This window comes from Mesocricetus auratus, unplaced genomic scaffold, assembly GCF_017639785.1.
Source record: "Mesocricetus auratus isolate SY011 unplaced genomic scaffold, BCM_Maur_2.0 Super-Scaffold_4256, whole genome shotgun sequence".
Taxonomy (NCBI): domain Eukaryota; kingdom Metazoa; phylum Chordata; class Mammalia; order Rodentia; family Cricetidae; genus Mesocricetus; species Mesocricetus auratus.
The window spans coordinates 22,097,886-22,118,680 of NW_024429182.1; the positions used below are offsets into that span (position 1 = coordinate 22,097,886).

A 20,795-nucleotide genomic window follows, 5' to 3' on the forward strand; every position below is an offset into this window, starting at 1 on the left:
AAACCTGGTCCTCTGCAAGAGCAGAAGCACTCTCGATTGCTTAGCCATCTCTCCAGCTGGATTTTTATGCAAGATGAGATATAGGAATCTAGTTTCCTTCTCTCCTCCATATCGATATCCAGTTTTCCCAGCCACCACTTACCGAAAGAGGCTGCCTCTTTGTTTTTTGCTGTTGTTTCTAGTAATAGTTTTTTTTCCTTATTTACTTTGTAGGCATGTGTTTGTGTCCCACTGTATATGTGTGTATGTGTGTCTATGTGAGCCTGTATGTGTAGGTTACAGAATTGTGAGAGACTGGCTTTGACCTTAAATTTCTGATCCTCCTACCCCTCCTACTGAAATGTTGGGGTCAGCGATGTGCACTAGCACACATGGCTTATGTGGTGCTAGGGACCAAACCCAGGAATTTGTGAAAGTTATGTCAGCCCCCAAAATACAATAAAAAACCCAAAACATATGTGCATGGGTATTTCTAACATAAATAAATGACCCAGAGAGATATTGGGGTTCAAACTGAAGATCAGGGAAGCAAAGCAGCTGGCCTCTAGCTTTCACTTCTACCTCAGGCTGAAAGGGCTGATCCATGTATGAGCTCTTCACCACGTCTCAAACTGCTGCCTCTCCTCAGTGTGGTTGGAGGATGAATGCCTCTCTGTGACCTTGCTTCTGTCTTATATACTTCCCTAATGTTGGGATTAAAGGTGAGATCTATAATTCTCTTTTAGACTGATTCACTCTTGTGTCGATATGGGTGGCATTGGACTCACAGAGATCCGTCTACCTCTTAATCCTGAGTTCTAGGATTAAAGGTGTATACCACACCTCCTAGCTTCTGCCTGTTGGAATAAAAGGTGTGTGCCTGCTTCTGGCTTGTGACTGACTTTGCTTTCTGACTCCTCAGGCAAGCTTTAATAAATTAATAAACAATCCATCACCACAGGTGTTTGCCTGCCTGTATGTAAGTGTATCATGTGCATGAAGAGCCCATGGAAGTCAAAAGAGAGTGTTGGAGACGGTTGTGAGCCACTATGCCAAGGCTGAGAATCAAACATGGGTCCTCTGGAACAATTCAATGCTCTTAACCACTGAATCATCTCTCTAGCCACCCCTAAAACATTTTTGCCAGCTAGATGAGCACACCTTTAATCTCTTTTTTTTTGTTTTGTTTTTTTGTTTGTTTGTTTGTTTGGTTTTTCGAGACAGGGTTTCTCTGTGGTTTTGGAGGCTGTCCTGGAACTCGCTTGGTAGTCCAGGCTGGTCTCGGACTCACAGAGATCCGCCTGCCTCTGCCTCCCAAGTGCTGGGATTAAAGGCGTGCGCCACCAACGCCCGGCTCCTTTAATCTCTTTTGAGTTGCCTAGAGTGGTATTCATAATGAGTTCTAGACCAGACAAGCCAGGGATACATAGAGAGACCTTGTCTCAAACCAACAAACCAACAAACAAATAAACAAACAAATGCCTGCTGTGTCATGTGAGTAATTACATATTGCCTGTTTATGTAGCCCAAAGGGAAAGAATACACAGTACAGTATATCAGCTTTTCTGAAAGTCTCAAAGTACTGACAACCTCATAAATTCCTTAGAGGAGAAACCTGACTTCCCCAGAAAAAGTTACTCCTTTTTTTCTAGATGTTGACTAAACCTGATAGCACCAAAATAATGAAGACTCATTTCGTCATAATTCTGCTTACAAGTTTTATTTTCATAGTAATTGGTACTAGTGGTTTTAGTGAATTTCTTGTATTTACATTTTATATACACATTTATACTTGGAAGGTAAACAAACTGTACAATTAATAAAAAAATAAGAAAAAGAAATACAGAACATGGGATCACCTCAGGAAACTAATACCTGAGAGTAAAAATAAATCCAGGCCAAGTAGTATAAATTCAAAGAGATTACTGCCAGAGACTATATACCTTTTATAAGGGACACCAATATCAAGGGATAGTCCCCAGAGTTAAAAACTCATCCTAAGACCTATTAAGACTCTAGAAACTCCCTCGATATTTTATTACACTATCAGCTTCACTGAGCCAGTTCCTATAATAGGAATTAATTCTTCAGGGCTCCCGAGGCTAGAATGATCGACCCATAGGGTAAAAATATATGGACACCCTCTGGTCCCATACTCCTATGGCTGTTTATTATATACCCTAAGGAAGAACCTCTGGCTTCTTAGTCTAAAGACTATATATACGTATGTCCACCACTAACAGAAATGTGTGCTTCTATGTTGTTTTGAACCAACTGCAACAACAAAACAGTATAAATCTAATTAATAACAAATAGTATTTTGTACAGATTTACCCATAATACTCAAATGATTTAGGTTAGGTTCAAAAATTATAATAAATTTAATGCATTTACCAATGATTAATAATTTATCTGAGATGCCATCAAAAAGACTAAGAAAAAAGGTAAAATTACTTTTACTATTATTCCCATTAATTAGAAAAAATATGCATAGAGTTTCACAAGTCTTAGACTTAGCTATATAAGATTTCAAATTTCAAACTGAAATTAATAAAACTTGTTTCTATAGATAGAAGATGGATTTTAACTAAAAAATTCAAGTCTTGTAAGTAGTGTTATCTAGAACTCTTAGAATTCATTGCTTTTTTTATTCTTACTCTCAAAGTCAAGTCTTTAGTCCACTAACGTGCAAAAAGACCTTTCATTCTACCAGTTTTTAATGTTAAGTTACTACGTAACAATTTGTCAGACAAGAAACAAAAAGGCTAAAATTCTTTTGTGATAGAAATTCCTTAGAGAAAGAATTTCCCTTAAAAAACAGAAAGACAAAACTGTGGGAAACACCATAAACAAAACAGGAAGCAATGTCTCACCAGCATTTCCAGTTCTAGAGGGTCAGAACTGTCCTAGGCTATGATGCGGTAAGCAAGAGCTTCAGTGACTTAAATAACCTACAAGGTAAGTTGCTTACTACTGGTCTACAATAGCTTCAAAAGCTCAGAACTGGAGATAGATAATACATGTATCCTTTTTGGAGGTTAAAGTAGGATTTTTAACAATCCTATTCTGCCCCCCAAAGTGCATTTGTGGTAATTGTTTAAAAAAAGAAAAGAAAAGATATAAAAAAACCGAAGTTTCTTTGAAGCTATTTTTAAAAAATTATTGCATTTAAAGTATTCACTCCAAATTATGGAGTATGTAATAGCCATCTAAGCCTTTTCCTCTGAGAAATGGCTTTACAGATTCTTTTTTGTTAATACTGTCTATAAATTACACATTTCATTTACTTCAGCCATGGAACATCAACTTAGCAGTTTTCCAGCTCTTGATTCTTCTCTCCAGCACTTCCTTTCCTGCAGAGGAAATAGGAAACTTTCCCTCAAAACTAGCTTTTGCATTTCAGTTTGTTCCTAACTCAAATGTTAGCTCTTCAGAGCAGGACTGCTGTTCTTATCCCCTTCTTTAATGTCCTTCGTTACTGATGCAAAGACCTGCAAATTGCACGAAACAAAGAGATTTAAATAACCACGGGCTATAAACACAGAAAGCTTTTCTGAAATACTACCATTTTCAAGTTCTCACTCCACCCGTTTATTAAGATTTCTTTGAGCAGGATCTCACCATAACCCACACTGGCTCTGAACTTGGTATGTAGCAGAGGATGATTTTGAACTGCTGATCCCCCTGCTGCCACCTCAAGTGCTGAGATTTCAGGCACATGCCACCAACTCAGGCTTCAGATTTCCTTGGAGGTTTTTGTTTGATTGCTTTGGTTTTCCTTGGTTTGTTCTTACATTTTATTGACTCATTTGTTGTGTATGTGAGTATGTGTGCATGCCTTGGTTAGCAGACAGCTTTCATGAGTTGGTTGTTCTCTGCCACATGGGTCCTGGGGATTGAACTCAGGTCACCAGGCTTGACAGCAGGAACCTTTACTTGTTGAGCCATCTCCCCATCTCTCCTTTTTTTTTTTTTTTTTAAAGATTAGATTCCAGTTTCTATCAACTGCAAATTACTGATATTGCTGGACTATCCTATTTCATTTCAAGGTCAATTAAACTAAGAACTTAAAAGACAACTTGTGTCATCCATGGATGGACTAAACGACAATGTTTACTTTATGTAATTTACGAATATGTTTTTCTGCTAACAAGACTAAGCATCTGAAAAGCCAGGATTTCTGGATGTGTTTGCATATGATGTCTTCCCAGAAGAAGAGGATCAGGGATTCAAGGCTGGGCTGGTTTGAATAACAATGGCTCCCACAGGCTCATATGTTTAAATGCTTGATCATCAGGGAATGGAGATACTTGGGAGGGATTAGGAAGAATGGCTTTGTTGGAGGAGGTGTATCACTAGGCTTTGTGGTTTCAAAAGCTCAAGCCAGGCCCAGTGTCTCTCCCTCTCTGCTGTCTGCAGATCCAAATGCAGATGCAGAACTCCCAGCTACCAGTCTGCATGCCACCAGCCATTCCCTAAATGAGGATAACGGACTAAACCTCTGAAACCGTAGGCCAGCCCCAATTAAATGCTTTCTTTTATGAGAGTTGCTGTGCTCATGGTGTCTCTTCACACCAATATAACTCTGACTAAGACAAAGGCCATCTTCCACTATATTATAAGATCAAGTCCAGCCTGGGTGATTGGAGACCCTGACTCAAAACAACAAAAAACTAGGATCAAACATTAGGCTCTTTCTGTTGCAAGCTTTAGTACACACCAGATGGGACTTTTCAGTGTTGTTTCATTTTCTACTCTATCTATCTATCTGTCTGTCTGTCTGTCTGTGTGTCTGTCTATCTATCTATCTATCTATCTTGGGTATGTGAGTGAATTAGCATGCACATGCCACAGTACATGTATGGAGTCTTCAATCATGTGGGACCCAGAGATTGAACTCAGGTCATCAGACTTGGCAGCAGGAACCTTTATCCTTGAACCATCTTGCCAGTCTCATAGCAGGTACTTAATACAATGCGTGCCTGTCTGAAATATCAAAGTAACCCCATGACGGCTCTGGTAAATGAGTGATTACTGTAGGTAGCAATAGACTAAAATACTATAGGACTTTTACAAAAAGTCAACAGATAATTTCAACTATTAAAAGTTAAAAGAAAGTCACTCTACCTGAGTCCATTTTTTGGTGCTATTCTGCATCTGAATGGCTGCAATACAGCTGAAAAGCTTTTCTGATGTGATATCTTCTGGCAATTTGGTAAGAAATTGTGCTATATGAATAAAGTCCATCTGTAGGAGTATATCTTCATATAGCCGGAGGATCCCTAATCCAGTCCTAAATAAAAATTCCTCTCCATCTCTGCAAAACACATCCCAGACACGACAAGCCAGATCAAGTGGCAGTGATTTGCTGTACAGTGTGAAGATCCTAAAGTTAAGGAGAAAATAGTTATAGAACAGTTTAATTTATTGACTTATTCACTCCATTAAGCATCACTATGGAAAAAGAAGGGTATAGGGATAAAAAGACAAATATAACCAGACATTGGTGGTACATGAATTTAATCCCAGCACTTGAAAGGCAGAGGCAGATGGATCTCTGTGAGTTCAAGGACAGCCTGGTCTATAGACTGAGTTCCAGGACAGCCAAGGCTACACAGAGAAGTCCTGCCTCAACAAAATAAATAAAAAAAAAAAAGAGAGAGGAGTATGTGCTCTTATGATTGGTTTCAAAGAAAATTGAATGAGAGGACAAATGCATCATAATTTCTCTTTTCAAAACTTGAATAGTGGTAAATTAAGCAGTAAGTAATGACATTAAGCAAACTTTTTTTTTTTGTTGTTTTTTGTTTTTTCGAGACAGGGTTTCTCTGTGGCTTTGGAGGCTGTCCTGGAACTCACTTTGTAGACCAGGCTGGCCTCGAACTCACAGAGATCCGCCTGCCTCTGCCTCCCAAGTGCTGGGATTAAAGGCGTGTGCCACCAACGCCCGGCTTCTTTCTTTTTCCAGACAGGGTTTCTCTGTATTGTTTTGGAGGCTGTCTTGGAACTCACTCTGTAGACCAGGCTGGCCTCAAACTCACTGAGATCCACCTGCCTCTGCCTCCCAATGCTGGGATTAAAGGTGTGCGCTACCACTGCCTGGCTGCATCTGGATTTTTATATAGGATTTAGAGATCAAACTCAAGTTGTCAGGTTTGTGTGACAAGTGTTTCCCATCTTCCCAGTCCCCTATTTTTCTCTCTTATAATTTTATCTTAAAGATTTTATTTTATATATCTGTGTATTATATATATGTGCATATTGTATAAATTATGCACATATGCATAATTCAAATGTGTGTGTGTGTGTGTCTGTGTGTGTGTGTGTGTGTGTGTGTGTGTGTGTGTGTGTGTGTGTGTGTGTGTGTTGTGTGCCGGTGACATGACTGCAGTACCCAAGAAAAGCAGAAAGAAGGTATTGGATCCTCTAGAGCTGTAGTTACAGGCTGTAGAGCTGCTCAAGCTAGGTACCGGGAAATGAACTCAGGTTCTCTGCAAGAGTAGTGTGTACTTTTTGTTTTAAAGGACTGCATTACCCACCTAGACAGAGACAGCATGCACTCTTAAGCACCGGGAAATTTCTACAGGTTATCTCCTATTCCCTTTCATAATTAAAAACAGAAACTGATTTCAAGTCAGTCTATGATTTTCATTTGTTTTGTTTTCCAAATGGGATTTCTCCTTGTAGTCCTGGAACTTACTTTGTAGACCTTAAACTCAGAAATCCTCCTGTGTTGGGATTAAAGGCATATACCACCATGCCAGGTTTGTCTGTATTTAAATATGTCCCTACAAATGTGGGACTTTTTCTACTTGTAAGGGAAAGGTTCTGGTTTTGTTATTGTTTTGGTTTTTTGTTTGTTTGTTTTTCAAGACAGGGTTTCTCAAGTAGCTATGGAGGTTGTCCTGGAACTTGTTCTGTAGACCAGGCTGGCCTTGAACTCACAGAGATCCACCTGCCTCTGTCTCCCAAGGGCTGAAGAAAGGTTCTCATCTATCAGATTTACTATATTTCCTTAAAAACAGAAAGTTTTACTTTATTTCCTTTTTATTGTTATTTATGTCTGTTAATGACTTACCAATCTATCAAGTATATATCTGGTGTAAGACTGTATGACTTGAAATGAAAAAATAGTTTGGACAGGTTTTCCTCAAAGAATACTTCAAATGTTGCAAAATACTTCAACATCTATAAAGAGAAAAAAAATCAATAAAATTACAAAATCTACTACAGAAGGAGAAATCGTTAACATTAATAGAAATCTTTATGAGCAACTCTTTTGAGTTGCTTCAAGTTTTCCTAAAATGGTCACTCAATGAAAACTGTTAGGATCCTGGAGAAGCCCCACAAAAGATCACCATCCATGTATGCAATCAGCAAGAGCGTTTTTTGTTTGTTTGCTTTTAATTCCAGCATGCTGAGGCCTGCCATCCCACACAAAAGTGAGATGGGAAGAAGACCTGAGAGGGACATGGGAGCTCCTTTTAAGCACAGCAGAAGGGGAGGTCCTAAGGCAGTTAAGTCCTTTTATTTGCAATTGGCTTAAGCAAGTGACAATCATATTAGTATGATCTAATTGGCTAGGATTAGTTAGGGACAGATCAGAGATACAGTTTTCTATTGGGGGCACGTCTGAACGAGTTCCAGGCTTTGTCTTTATTTGGTTATCATCTTAAGCTTTTTATAGCATAAGCCCCCAAGCCTCCTCTCCTTGCTGTTGGAGGTGTTGGAGACTGATTGTCTTTCTCAGAAACTGAAATTGAGGCCTGATCTCTGAAACAAGACCAAGCAACCTGTTATGGAGTCTGCTTGGCCCTTACAAAAGCCTCATCTATTTGATTAGACTCATGTTTGTTACTCTAAGCAGACATTCAGAATACAGAACCATCTGAGCCAAACAGTCTGTCCTAAATGTTCATACCATGCTGTGATCCACCCGGAAAAAGGCCAACTGGCATGGCTTATTTAGGAGATTGGCGAAGGCAATGAAGGCATCTGCTTCTTCCAAATTGAGAATGAGCACAGCTGCAATGAAGGACATCCCTTGGACCTTCAAAGAGAAGGGAAAATGAAAACGGATTCAAATAATTCTACAGTTTAGTTACCCTCCTCAAAATTTACAAACTGATACTAAGAATGTACTACTTTCTTTTCTCCCAGTAAAAGCAACTAAGAAACTATAATAGTTGTGAATTTCCCTAATTTTGCATTCTTGTTCATGTGATAGGGTTTAGTAAGTCAGAAAAAAACTAAAATAGCTTTTATTTGCTCTAAGAGCCTATCTCAGTGCACCACCTAATTATTTCTTCTTAGCCTGAATTCTTTCAAAATTACACATTAATGAAAATTAAGTGACTGTTTTCACATTATAACATAAGAAGAACTAAGAATAAAGGAGGTCTATGGAATAAAGTAAAATTCCAAGAAAGAAGTTGTGGGGCTTGAAACAGCTTGAATTTGTGGGGAATCACAAATTTAGGAAATGAATGGGGAAAAAAATCCCTTAATGAAAAGAAGCTTGAACAAAGAAATGATAGTCCATGTAGAAAAAGATTCATTTACATTATGAAAAGCCTTGATAAAATAGCTAGTGAGTTATTTATAGCAATTACACCTTTCTTTTTTATTTTAAGATTTATTTATTTATTATGTTTACAACATTCTGCCTCCATGTTTGCCTGCACGGCAGAAGAGGGCACCAGATCTCATTACAGATGGTTGTGAGCCACCATGTAGTTGCTGGGACTTGAACTCAGGACCTCTGGAAGAATAGTCAGTCTTCTTAACCTCTAAGCCATCTCTCCAGTCCTATACCTCTCTTTAATTAAAAACAAAGTCAAAAATTCTACAGTAGACATTCACATGGAGTCCCCTGAGAGTAATGATGGGTGTGTCTTTTCCCAACCAAATATTCGGAAAGGTTTGTCCATAATCACCATCTCCAGCTTCTTCTTCTTTTTTAAAAAATTTTTTATTTTTGCTTTTTCAAGACAGGGTTTCTCAGTGTAGTCCTAGCTATCCTTGAACTCCCAGAGATCTGCCTGTCTCTACCTCCAGAGTACTGGGACTAAAGGTGTGCAGCACTCCTGCCCGGCCATCTCCAGCTTCTTACATGTCCTTGTAACATATGTCAGATGGATTCCCGCTCACTAATATTACTACATTCCACTGATTCAATCTTACATCCTCTTGTAACATACTTTAGAGATGGGTTTCCACTCACAATATTACTAACTACACTGACTCATTCTATTCTTTCTTTCCTTGGGAATGAGAACGATAGCATTTCATGTTGGAGCTTAGCTGGCCTGGAACTCACTATATAGCCAAGGCTAGCCTCTGGCTCATTGCAACCCCTCTGCTTCAGGATACTAACTGGGAGGATTACAGGTATGGGCCATCAAACTTTTAAATACTTTTTTTGTTCTATTCTTATTTTTCCAGCTTCTTTGCAAACTTTATGACAACTGTCACTTTAATTTTCTCTAATATGAGCTGTATGGAAATAGAGACTATAGTAAGCAGAATAACTGTTGCCCCTCATGTCCTCATATCTAGCACCTGTGAAGATACTACAAAAGGACTTTGAGAAAATGATTAAGTAAAATCTAGAGATGGGATACTTGTACTAGATTATCGGAATGGGCCCAGAGTTACTATCCCAAAGGACCCTGAAGTGAAAATGGGAGGCAGGAGAGTCATACTGAGATTGGAAATGCTGCACAGCTCCCTTTCAAAATAAATCATGAAATCAGCTTTTGGAAGGTGGAAAAATGGATTCTGCCCTGGAGCCTACAAAAGAACACAGCACTGTCACTATCCTAAGTTAAACATGAAGTCAATTCTGGATTTCTGACCTGTAGAACTTTCAAATCTGTACTGTCTCAAGACCCTAAATTTGTACTAATTTATTATAACAATAATAGGAGACTAATACAGAGAACTGTATCCTGGTACCAAAATATGCACCAAATGTATATAAGAGGCAAAGTGTTAACCACCAATAAACAGAAAAGAACAAGTACAAATAAAAGGGATAAAACCACATTTAATTTTATCTAAAACGTTAATTAAAAACTGTGTACTAAAAATGCTACCAATTAGTTGATGCTAACACTTAGAATTTTTACTTATGCATATGTATAGAGCTACATAAAGATTATATACATACAGCCGGGCAATGGTGGCGCACACCTTTAATCCCAGCACTCGGGAGGCAGAGGCAGGCGGATCTCTGTGAGTTCAAGGCCAGGCTGGACCGACAGCCTCCAAAACAATACAGAGAAACCCTGTCTAATAAAAACCTTACAGTGAAAAACTATAAGTACAAAAAAAAAAAGTAAGGGATATAGTGTGTTCTATAATTCTTGTGAAGAATACCTAAGCAAAAGAATAGAAAACTTGCTCAAATCTCACTTTTTTCCATCCACACCTGGCAATCACTCTCTCTACCTTGCAGTATCCTCCCCTCACCACTTTACAGTAACCTTTCAATAAATAATTTATTTGTATATTGTCTGTTTTCTCCTTGAGCTCCATGGGGAGGTATAGCCATGTTTTATGCACTGAAGTATCTGGAAGTGTCTAGAACACAGACTGTCATGTAACGATGTTACATACATAAATATGTTTTTAAATGAATAAACAAATATACAGATTAATGTATAACAGAACAAAGTTGTACCAGGTAACGAATCTACAAATCTTTAAATGAAAAAAGAGAATACAGAAGTTCAATAACTTCTAGTTAAACACTAGGCACTCAAATTTTCTTTGTTCCCCAAAAGCAACAAGGCAAGGAAAATGCAAATATTACCTTGGAAGGACAAACATAATAGAAAAGGTTATAAATAGTGTAAATAATATAAACAGCATTTTAGCAATTTTAATTTAAAATAAGTGGAAATGTTGAAACAAAGATCTACAGAAGAAAAAGCAAACAATCAGCAAGCCAAAGAACCCTGTCTGACTCAAGAACTAAAGCTAGGAGACACTCTGAAGCTAAAGAGAGGGCTAAAGGGCAGAGTTGCTTCAACCTATAAAGTAAGAAATTTCCTTCCCTATCCTGTGTAGACAGGTGACTTGTCTTCCCCTAATCCAGCAGGATAGGGAGACAAGTCAAAGCACATCACTGACAGCAGACGTTATATTCTCAACAGTTGGTAAGAGATGAAAAGCTTCCTCTTCAGAGAAACTAATAAGCACAAAAGATAGAGCTACATGTAATCTGTGTCTATAAATATCTAACACAACATAGGAAGTCTTGAAGAATATAGATAAAAGTATTTATATGCAAAAATCAGACTGAACCAAATACTTACATAACCAACATCCGGTCTGTAACACGTATATGCCCCTAAGATACTATGTAAAACATCGTGATATGGGCCACCCTTAGAAGAAAAGAATAAAATTTGAAACTGTAAGTATCTTTAGGTTAATGCTTATGAAATATGAGAAACTGTAAAACTGTAGCATTCCCTAAATGACCAGTTTTAGCATATTTAATCATAAAAATATTCTAAAGGCATTCTATCAAGGTATTTTCAGAGTTAATAAAAGTTTGATCTTGACTAATAAGTCAAATATACTCACTTGAATACAACTTATATCATTTGCAAACAATTTTAAATATGTCTAGAATATAATAAATACAGATTATTTTTCTATTTCATTTTTTTCTATTTTATTTATATACACTGAGGATTGAAACTAGGGCCTTGCACATGTATACACATGGATCTCAAATTCTAATAGGTCCTAACAATAAAAGCCGGGAGTCAGACACAGGGGCAAAAGCTCAAATATCAGAGAGATGAAGGAGCAAGCCACAGCCACACCTTACCTTGCCAACTTCCCAGCTGAAAAGAGAGTTCCTGTTCACTCCCGCCTATAATCCTTTCTCCGCCCAGTCCTCTCACTTCCTGTCTGTCTGTTAGCTAGTAGCAAGCTCCATCCTCTGATCTTCAGACACACTTTATTTGTACAAACAAGATATCTCCACATGCACATGATCTTTTTTTTGGGGGGGGTTTACGAGACAGGATTTCTCTGTATTGTTTTGGAGGCTGTCGGTCCAGCCCAGCCTTGAACTCACAGAGATCCGCCTGCCTCTGCCTCCCGAGTGCTGAGATTAAAAGCGTGTGCCACCAACGCCCGGCCGTGTAATTTTAATACCAATAGTAACCTAAAAGTATGTGTATGGGTGTTCTGCTGCATGTATATCTGTGTATAATGTGTGTGTGTGATGTCCAGAAGAGAGTCAGATCCCCTGGAATCAGAATTACAGAGAGCTGTGATCTGCCACAAAGGTCCCAGGAATAAAACCTGGGTCTCCTAGAAAAACAACCAATTACTCTTACTTGTGGGGCATTGCTCCAGCTCTAGTATCTTATTTTTTCTTCATTTATTTACTTATTGTGCTTATATGTAGGTACATACATGTTAGGAATTGGTTTTCACGGTTCCTAGGATCAAACTCAAACTGTCATTCTTGGCAGCAAACACCTTTACCTGCTGAACCATCTAACTGACCAATAGTAAAAATGTCTGTCAACACAGTCTTTATTATACATAAACTATTTCCTTAGATTTTAATAGTAAGATAGTCAGTTATTCCTGTAAACATTAAATATTAAAGTAATAAACTATTTCTTCCTAGTTCAGTGGTAATTTTAAACAACTTGGAACCAATGTATTTATATTTTAACAGTTTGTAATAATTCAAATATAAAAATTCACTATAATAGAAATGTAAGTGCCTACTGCTGTAATTTAAGAAAAGCGGTGTGTGAGAGAAAGACGCCATGTGACAGGGTTCAAGCAGAGGTTTTTTTATTAGGGAAAGAGATCATAAAAAGGGGAAAGGGGAGGGGAGAGACCAACCTTTGGAGATAGGAATAGCAGGAGGGAGGAAAGAGGGGAAGAGAGAAGAGAGAGGGAGGGTGAAAGAGAAAGAAGAGGGAGGAAGGAAGCAAGGAAGGAAGGAAGGAAAGAAGGAACGAACGAACGAACAGAAGGATGGGAGGTGGGCAGGGCCCTTTTAAAAGAGAACACAGAGAATGTCCAGGTGGTGCTCTTAGTGGCTGCAGCTGAGGGCGTATCCTGTCAGAACCCCAAGGACAGGCCAGTACAGACGCCTGAATACTAACACCTACCACATAACAAGTATGTGCTATGGTAAGTACAAAGTTTTATTCCATAGAAAACAAATTTCTTAATTTTTTGTTAATTTTGCATTTTTATATAAGGACAAATTATTTTTAATAACTTATTTTATGTATATGAGTGTTTTATCTGCATGTATGTGCCTGGTGCCATGTAGGTCAGAAGAGGGGGTTAGATGCCCTGGAAGTGGAATTAGGGATGGTTGTAAGCTAGGAACTGAACCCAGGTCTTCCTTAAGAGCAATAGGTGCAGCCGGGCGGTGGTGGCGCACGCCTTTAATCCCAGCACTCGGGAGGCAGAGGCAGGCGGATCTCTGTGAGTTCGAGGCCAGGCTGGACCGACAGCCTCCAAAACAATACAGAGAAACCCTGACTCGTAAAACCAAAAAAAAAAAAAAAAAAAAAAAAAAAAGAGCAATAGGTGCTCTTTACCATGGAGCCATTTCTCCACTCCTGATAAAAACAAAACAAAAAACAAGTTTCTTTTGACTTTTTGGGTTTTTTGTTTGTTTGTATGTTGTTTTTTTCAAGACAAGGTTTCTCTGTGTAACAGTCCTGACTGTCCTGGAACTTGCTTTGTAGACCAGACTGGCCTCAAACTCACTGAGATCTGCCTTCCTCTGCCTCCTGAGTGCCAGGATTAAATGGGTGTGCCACCACTGTCCTTCTTTTGTTTTAATAAAGCAAGGTAGCTGTGGATTGGCCTCAACCTCAGAGATCCACTTCCTTCTGCCTTCTGGAATTAAAGCCACCTACCATCATGCCTGGCCTCTTCTCAAATTTTTAAAAATTTTCAAAAGATTTATTATTCTGTATATGGTGTTCAGCCATTACAGATGATGGGGACCCACCATGTGGTTGCCAGGAATTGAACTCAGGACCAGAAGAACAATCAGAGTTCTTAACTTTTTTTTTTTTTTTTTGGTTTTTACGAGACAGGGTTTCTCTAGAGTGCTTAACTTTTAAGCCATCTCTCCAGCCTCCTAAAATATTTTTTACTTTTAAAAATAGTACCTGGGGGCTAGAGAGATGGTTCAGTGGTTAAAAGCACTGGCTGTTCTTCCAGAGGACACGGGTTCAATTCCTAGCACCAACATGGCAGCTCACAACTGTCTATAACTCCAGTTCCAACCCTTACAGAGACATACATGTAGGCAAAACACCAATGCACATAAAAATAAATATTATAGAAATATTAATACGTGGCTTGACAGGGTAACTCATGTCTTTAATTCCAGAACTTGGAAGACAGACAAGTGGATCTCTGTAACTTCTACACCAGCCTGATCTATATAGGGAATTCCAGGCCACCCAAGATTACATGCTGAGACTCTGTCTCAAAAAAAAAAAAATATATATATATATGTATATATACACATATACACAGTACCGATGGATTTACAGAATTTGTCCCATGTAGTTTTGAAAGAATAAAATAAAATATCAGTTAAAAACTGACTAGGACCTCACCTTCTGAAAGATGTAGAGAGATGGAAATGTACGGGATATGTCCAACTTAATTAATTCCAGACTAGCCTCTCGGTCAGCAACAGATATCCCTGCGTTACCAATCAGATAAAATTTAAACAGTGGTCAATTGCATTGCCTATATGTTAACATAAGTAGAAAAGTTGAAGAATCAAGAATGTGCAAGGAACACTGAATATATTTGCTAGAACGTAGAACTTAACCTCTTCCCCCTTCCCCAGCATTGTTTTCTTTTGTTTGTTTGTTTGTTTGTTTGTTTTTGAGACAGGTTTCACTATGTAGTTCCAGCTGTCCTGGACCTCACTACAGTCAACAGGCTGGACTCAAACACAGCAATTCTCTTGCCTTGGCTTCTCAAGGCTGGGATTAAAAGGCATACATCTTGCCTAGCTGGTTTTCGACTTTGAATTTTTTTTTTCAAGACAGGATTTTTCTGTGGCTTTGGAGTCTGTCCTAGAACTCACTCTGCAGACCAGGCTGGCCTCGAACTCACAGAGATCCACCTGCCTCTGCCTCCCGAGTGATGGGATTAAAGGTGAGTACCACCAATGCCTGGCTTTGACTTTTGAATTCTGTGGGAGGTTTTGAGACAGGCTCTCACATAGCCTAGAGTAGCCGCAAACTTAAATTCCCAATGTATCCTTGAACTCCTGAACCTCTTGCCTCTACCCTCCCGGGTGCTAGTATTACAGGCCTAGGCCACAAGACCTAGTTTGTGTAGTACTGGGGATTGAACTCAGGACCTTGTGTATGCTAGGCAGGCACTTTCTACGGAGCTACATCTTTAGTATACTTTGCCTTTTGAAACAGGGTCTTGCTCTGTAACCCAGGCTAACCTCAAATTATCAGTACTTCTGCCTCAGCCTTGTGAGTGCTGGAATTATAGACTACCAACCAGACAGTGAAACATAGTGTCTGTCTCTTGCCTATCTTCTTCCCACTGCACCTCCTCTCTCTGAGTGCACAAGAGAATATCATGTAATCCAGACTGGCCTTGAACTCTTGATTCTGCTTTCACCTCCTGAGTACTGAAAATATTCTCCCATACCAAGCTTTGGTACATATATCTTATACATTATTCTCTCATAAGCACACACTAGTCACATATTTAAACTATACACACACACACATATAAAATTATAATTATACATATGTGTATATGTGTGTGCGTGTTTTCTTTTGTTTTTTTCCAGAGAGGATTTCTCCGTGTAGCCCTGGCTGTGATGGAACTTACTCTGTAGACCAGGCTGGCCTCACACTCAGAGATCCATCTGTCTCTGCCTTCTAAGTGTGGAGATTAAAGGTGTGTGCCACCATGGACAACTCTTTTCATTAGGAAATTTGATGAAAAAGTCATAGCTTTGTTCTAACCCAACCTAATTACTGTCTGAATTGAGTCAATAAACAACTAGCCCAATTGCTCAAAAGGAAACACATTAATATTTTTTTGTTGTTGTTGTATTTTGTTTTTCGAGACAGAGTTTCTCTGTGGCTTTGGAGGCTGTCCTGGAACTCGCTTGGTAGTCCAGGCTGGTCTCGAACTCACAGAGATCCGCCTGCCTCTGCCTCCCGAGTGCTGGGATTAAAGGCGTGTGCCACCAACGCCCGGCTAATATTTTTTTCTACATTAATTTTATTCATAATGTCAGGTTATTTATTTATTTATTTATTTATTTATTTATTGGCTTTTTGAGACAGGCTTTCTCTGTATAATAGTCCTGGCTGTCCTGGAACTCGCTCTGTAGACCAGGATGGCCTTGAACTCACAGAGATCCAACGGCCTCAGCCTCCCAAGTGCTGGGATAAAAGGTGTGCACCACCAACGCCCGGCTTCTTCAACACCTTTGCATTTGCATTCTCCACAAATAGCTATGATAGCTACCTAACCTCAAAATGATTCTTTTATGGCCCTCAAAATCAATATTTCCCTTGCCTAACTAATGTCACTTTCCTAAAACCGAAAACAGCATTTTGCTTATAGACAACCACTATAAGAGAAGTGCCATTTCTTTATTGAAAGATACAGTTTAGAGTTTTACTTATAGGCAAGAGAAGAGTTTGCTTTTCTTTTGAACTTTCATTTATTTATTTATCTGGATTTTTCAAGACAGGGTTTCTCTGTATAACAGCCTTGGCTGTCTTGGAACTTGCTTTGTAGACTAGGCTGGCCTCGAATTTACAGAGATCTGCCTGCCTTTGCTGGGATTAAAGGTGTTCACCACCATATCTAGTAAGTTTGCTTTCTACACAGCTATAAACACACAAAAAAAAGAAAAGGTGGCTAGAGATGTAGCTTAGTTGGTAGAATTCATACTCAGCATATATGAAGGCCTGAATTCAGTCCCCAGAACCAACATATATTCACCACATAAACAGGACATAGTGGTTCACACTTATAATCCTAGAACTTGGGAGGTAGAGGATGTTATCCTCAGCTTCATAGTAAATTCAAGGCCAGACTGAACTGAATGAGAACCTATCTAAAAAAAATACAAAAAAAAGAAAAGTGACAGATTAGAAAAATGATTTCTCATGATTAAAGTGCAAAAGATAATTAAATAAGTATAATAAACTGATACAAGGAAAATAATCTTAAATGATTAAGGAAACTAAGAAGTAAGGGTGAGAGTTGTAGATGAATTAAATGAACAAAGAGTAAGGCAATCATAGTCAGAATTATATGTAACTTATTAGGGACTAAGGTCAGTGGATGGAGGAAGAGGAGTCAGAGAGTGAAGGATTGATTGACAGGTTGGTCTGAAAATACTTGATTCATCCCATTAGCCTCACTGTGATCTGAATCCCGAGACTGGGGCAAACAGACCTGACTTGTGTAGCTCAACCTTTTGCTTCTAATTCACTAACTACTTAAAGCCTGTTCCCAATCCGAAACTCAGAATACTGTCGTCTACTGAAATGAGGCACTGCACTTAAATCTGGTGCGATATAAAATTCCAATAGTATGTTCAGTAACTGGATTTGGAAACCCTCATACCTTCGATGTCATTATCAGAACTCGTCTCACTGAAACTTTTCCACCGTTCTCTTGCTCTTGAAAGAAAGATTTCATAAAGTTCTGGGGGAAGGGAGAAAGCAAAAATGCGTAAGTAAGACAAAAGAAATTCACATTTTAATTTTCACTCTAAGCAGGTATCAAGAATGTGGTAAAATGAAGCAACCTGGTTTTATGAGAGCTCTTCATTACGCGACACAGGCTAAGGTCATCCTGGGGGCAAGCACAGGAAGGAGACGGCTCCTGCTCAACAGCCACACTGGCCAAGAGCAGCCACCCAAACTTGGGAGGCAGACCCAGAGTGCAGCTCTGCCAATTACTACCGCTGGGATTTAAGAAACTTACTTAACTACTCTGGAACTTGATCTTTTTTCATTTGTAAATTGGATAAGATGATACCCATTCATGGGGTGATCAGTGATTAAACAAGTAATTTTCTGTAGGTTCTGGTATCTTTTTTTAAATTGTTGGTGTGGTGGAGGTGGTGGCTGTGGCCACGGCTGCAGCAGTTGTTTGTTTTATTTTTATTTATTTATTTATTTATTTTTGGTTTTTCGAGACAGGGTTTCTCTGTGGCTTTGGAGGCTGTCCTGGAACTCGCTCTGTAGACCAGGCTGGCCTCAAACTGACAGAGATCCGCCTGCCTTTGCCTCCCGAGTGCTGGGATTAAAGGCGTGCGCCACCAACGCCCGGCTTATTTTGTTTTCTGAGACAAAGTTTCACTGTGTAGCCCTGGCTGTCCTGGAACTTATCCTGTAGACCAGGCCCGCCTCAAACTTAAGAGGTCTGCCTTGCCTCTGCCTCCCAAGTGCTGGGATTAAAGCTATGTGCTACCACTCTAGCATCTTTTATTTTCTTTTGAGACAGGCTCTCAGCAGGTAGCCCTGGCTGTCCTAGAACTTGCTTTGTAGACCAGGCTGGCCTCGACTCCACAAAGGTCGGACCGTGTCTGCCTCCCATATGCAGGAACTAAAAGCATGGACTAAAGTTTTTATTTATTTTTAAATGTAAAACACAAAAATGGTTTCTGAAAAACACAAACTGTACAAAAAGCATGGAATAAAACAAATTTCCCTCTCTAAAATATAACTACTACTGTTAGCAAGGAGCTTAAGAACTCCAAAGGTGAAGATGTGCACATCTGATTTTTTTTTTTTTTTTTTTTTTTTTTGGTTTTTCGAGACAGGGTTTCTCTGTGGCTTTGGAGGCTGTCCTGGAACTCGCTCTGTAGACCAGGCTGGCCTCGAACTCACAGAGATCCTCCTGCCTCTGCCTCCCGAGTGCTGGGATTAAAGGCGTGCGCCACCAACGCCCGGCTTCACATCTGATTTTTATATATCCTCAGTTTTTTGGTTTTTTTGGGGGGGTTTCGAGACAAGGTTTCTCTGTATTGTTTTGGAGGCTGTCCTGGAACTCACTTTGTAGATCAGGCTGGCCTCAAGCTCACAGAGATCCACCTGTCTCTGCCTCCCGAGTGCTGGGGTTAAAGGCGTGCACTACCAACACCCGGCTATATCCTCAGTTTTAAAAACTCAGGGCTGAAGACGACTCAGCAGTAAGAGTGCTTACCACTCTTGCATAGGTCTCAAGTTTAGCTCCCCTGCTATATCCATATGTCAGGCAATCAAAGTTCTAGGGGGTCCTACACCTCTGGTCTCCATGGGCACTTATACTCACATGTACATACCCACATACAGGCACATACACATAATTTAAAACAATAAAAATAAATCTTAAAAAAGTCAAAGAGATGATATACCATATGTGTTAGTCCCATTTTACCTTGTTCTATTAGAAGTTATACATTAGTAGACAAAATTGTTTGACCTTTTTTTTTTCAGTGCTGGAGCCTGAACCCAAAGCCAGACTCTACCACTGAGTTAAATCCCCAGACTTTTTGCTTTTCTTACTCCTTCCTTCCTTCCTTCCTTCCTTAAGACTTATTTATTTATTATGTATTCAGTGTTCTGTCTGCATGTATGCCTCCATGCCAGAAGAGGGCACCAGATCTCATTATAGATGGTTGTGAGCCACCATGTGGTTGCTGGGAATACTCAGGACCTCTGGATTAAAGGCATGGGATACCAGCACCCCGCTGTTTGTTTCTTTTTAACATAATATTCTGATGTATGACAACTATACTATAACAAGTATTCTTACATTGTCAAGACTCAGATCTTACAAAGTAACTGACTACATGTATTTCAACATTCTTTACAATTCTATTTCTTTTTCTATTTACTTATTACTACCTATTATTTGAAAATAAAATTTTTTGGACATCCAAAAATAAAATAAATAAAAATTTAAAACTACTTATTTCCAAATCCATGAATGAGTTGGGGGAAGAGGTAACTGCAATTTAAAACTGTATGTATATAATTGCTTGAGGTTGCTGATTATCAGTTTCCTTCTTTACCCACACTTTAAGCTGCCTGGAAGAAGAAAGTGCTCCAGCTGACAAATCATTCACACTAGGAAACCACAAAATTGATCTAGTACGAAAAATGTGGTAACAAATAAATCAAAAGAATAACTTTCCCAAGAAGATTTGTAATTAATATCCCCAGTGAAAAGACCTTTGTCTCAGTTTCACATTGAATCCAAAAAGGAAAAGGTGGAAGACTTGTACTTGGATGGAGAATACTCTGATTTCAGGGTTTTAGTCTCAGATTTGGGAAAGATGATAATGTACAGACATCCAATAAAGAACAGTTTCACAAGAAATACTCATATTATAAAAAGCCAAAACAATTCTTTTGTGTAGCTAATGATCTCATCCCCATTTTACAAATAAATAAAAGCCAGACTTTTAGATAGTAAGTAGTTTGCCCAAGGTCACAATCTAATACATGGTGGAACCAGATATGAACCTACCTAACTAACTTTACAGCCCATAACTCCTAGCTAATATTCTCTATTGTTATAAACTTCATAATTAAAACAAATACAAATAAGGGGTCAATTATTAGAAAGGAAACAAAGTTATAAAATAAGCTTACTGCACTCAAGATTGAAAAGAAGAGAATGGGTTCCCTATTTCATTCTTCAATACATAGTTGTTTCGTAAAGAAAACCTAAAATTGCATTGGAAATAAATGACTTAAGTCATATTACAGATCTTTACATATGTCAAACCTGAGCCTTTT

The 20,795-nt window shown here is 38.8% G+C and overlaps 1 protein-coding gene across 4 annotated transcripts in view; it reads right to left on the reverse strand.

Annotated features, from left to right (window-relative positions):
- Tbc1d12 (TBC1 domain family member 12) overlaps nt 1-20,795 on the reverse strand; it is a 94,022-nt gene that overhangs the window by 2,842 nt on the left and 70,385 nt on the right. For 2 of the 4 annotated variants that reach the window (XM_040744907.1, XM_040744900.1), the window contains 7 exons: nt 17,629-17,709; nt 14,616-14,704; nt 11,301-11,372; nt 7,901-8,029; nt 7,058-7,167; nt 5,107-5,365; nt 1,681-3,470 (listed from right to left, as the gene is read on the reverse strand). In XM_040744907.1, the coding sequence (XP_040600841.1) occupies nt 3,402-3,470; nt 5,107-5,365; nt 7,058-7,167; nt 7,901-8,029; nt 11,301-11,372; nt 14,616-14,704; nt 17,629-17,709 (809 nt within the window). In that variant the 3' untranslated portion in view covers nt 1,681-3,401. Of the gene's footprint in view, nt 1-1,680; nt 3,471-5,106; nt 5,366-7,057; nt 7,168-7,900; nt 8,030-11,300; nt 11,373-14,615; nt 14,705-17,628; nt 17,710-20,795 lie in introns of those variants that run through there. The other 2 variants (XM_040744902.1, XM_040744899.1) reach the window with 1 other exon arrangement.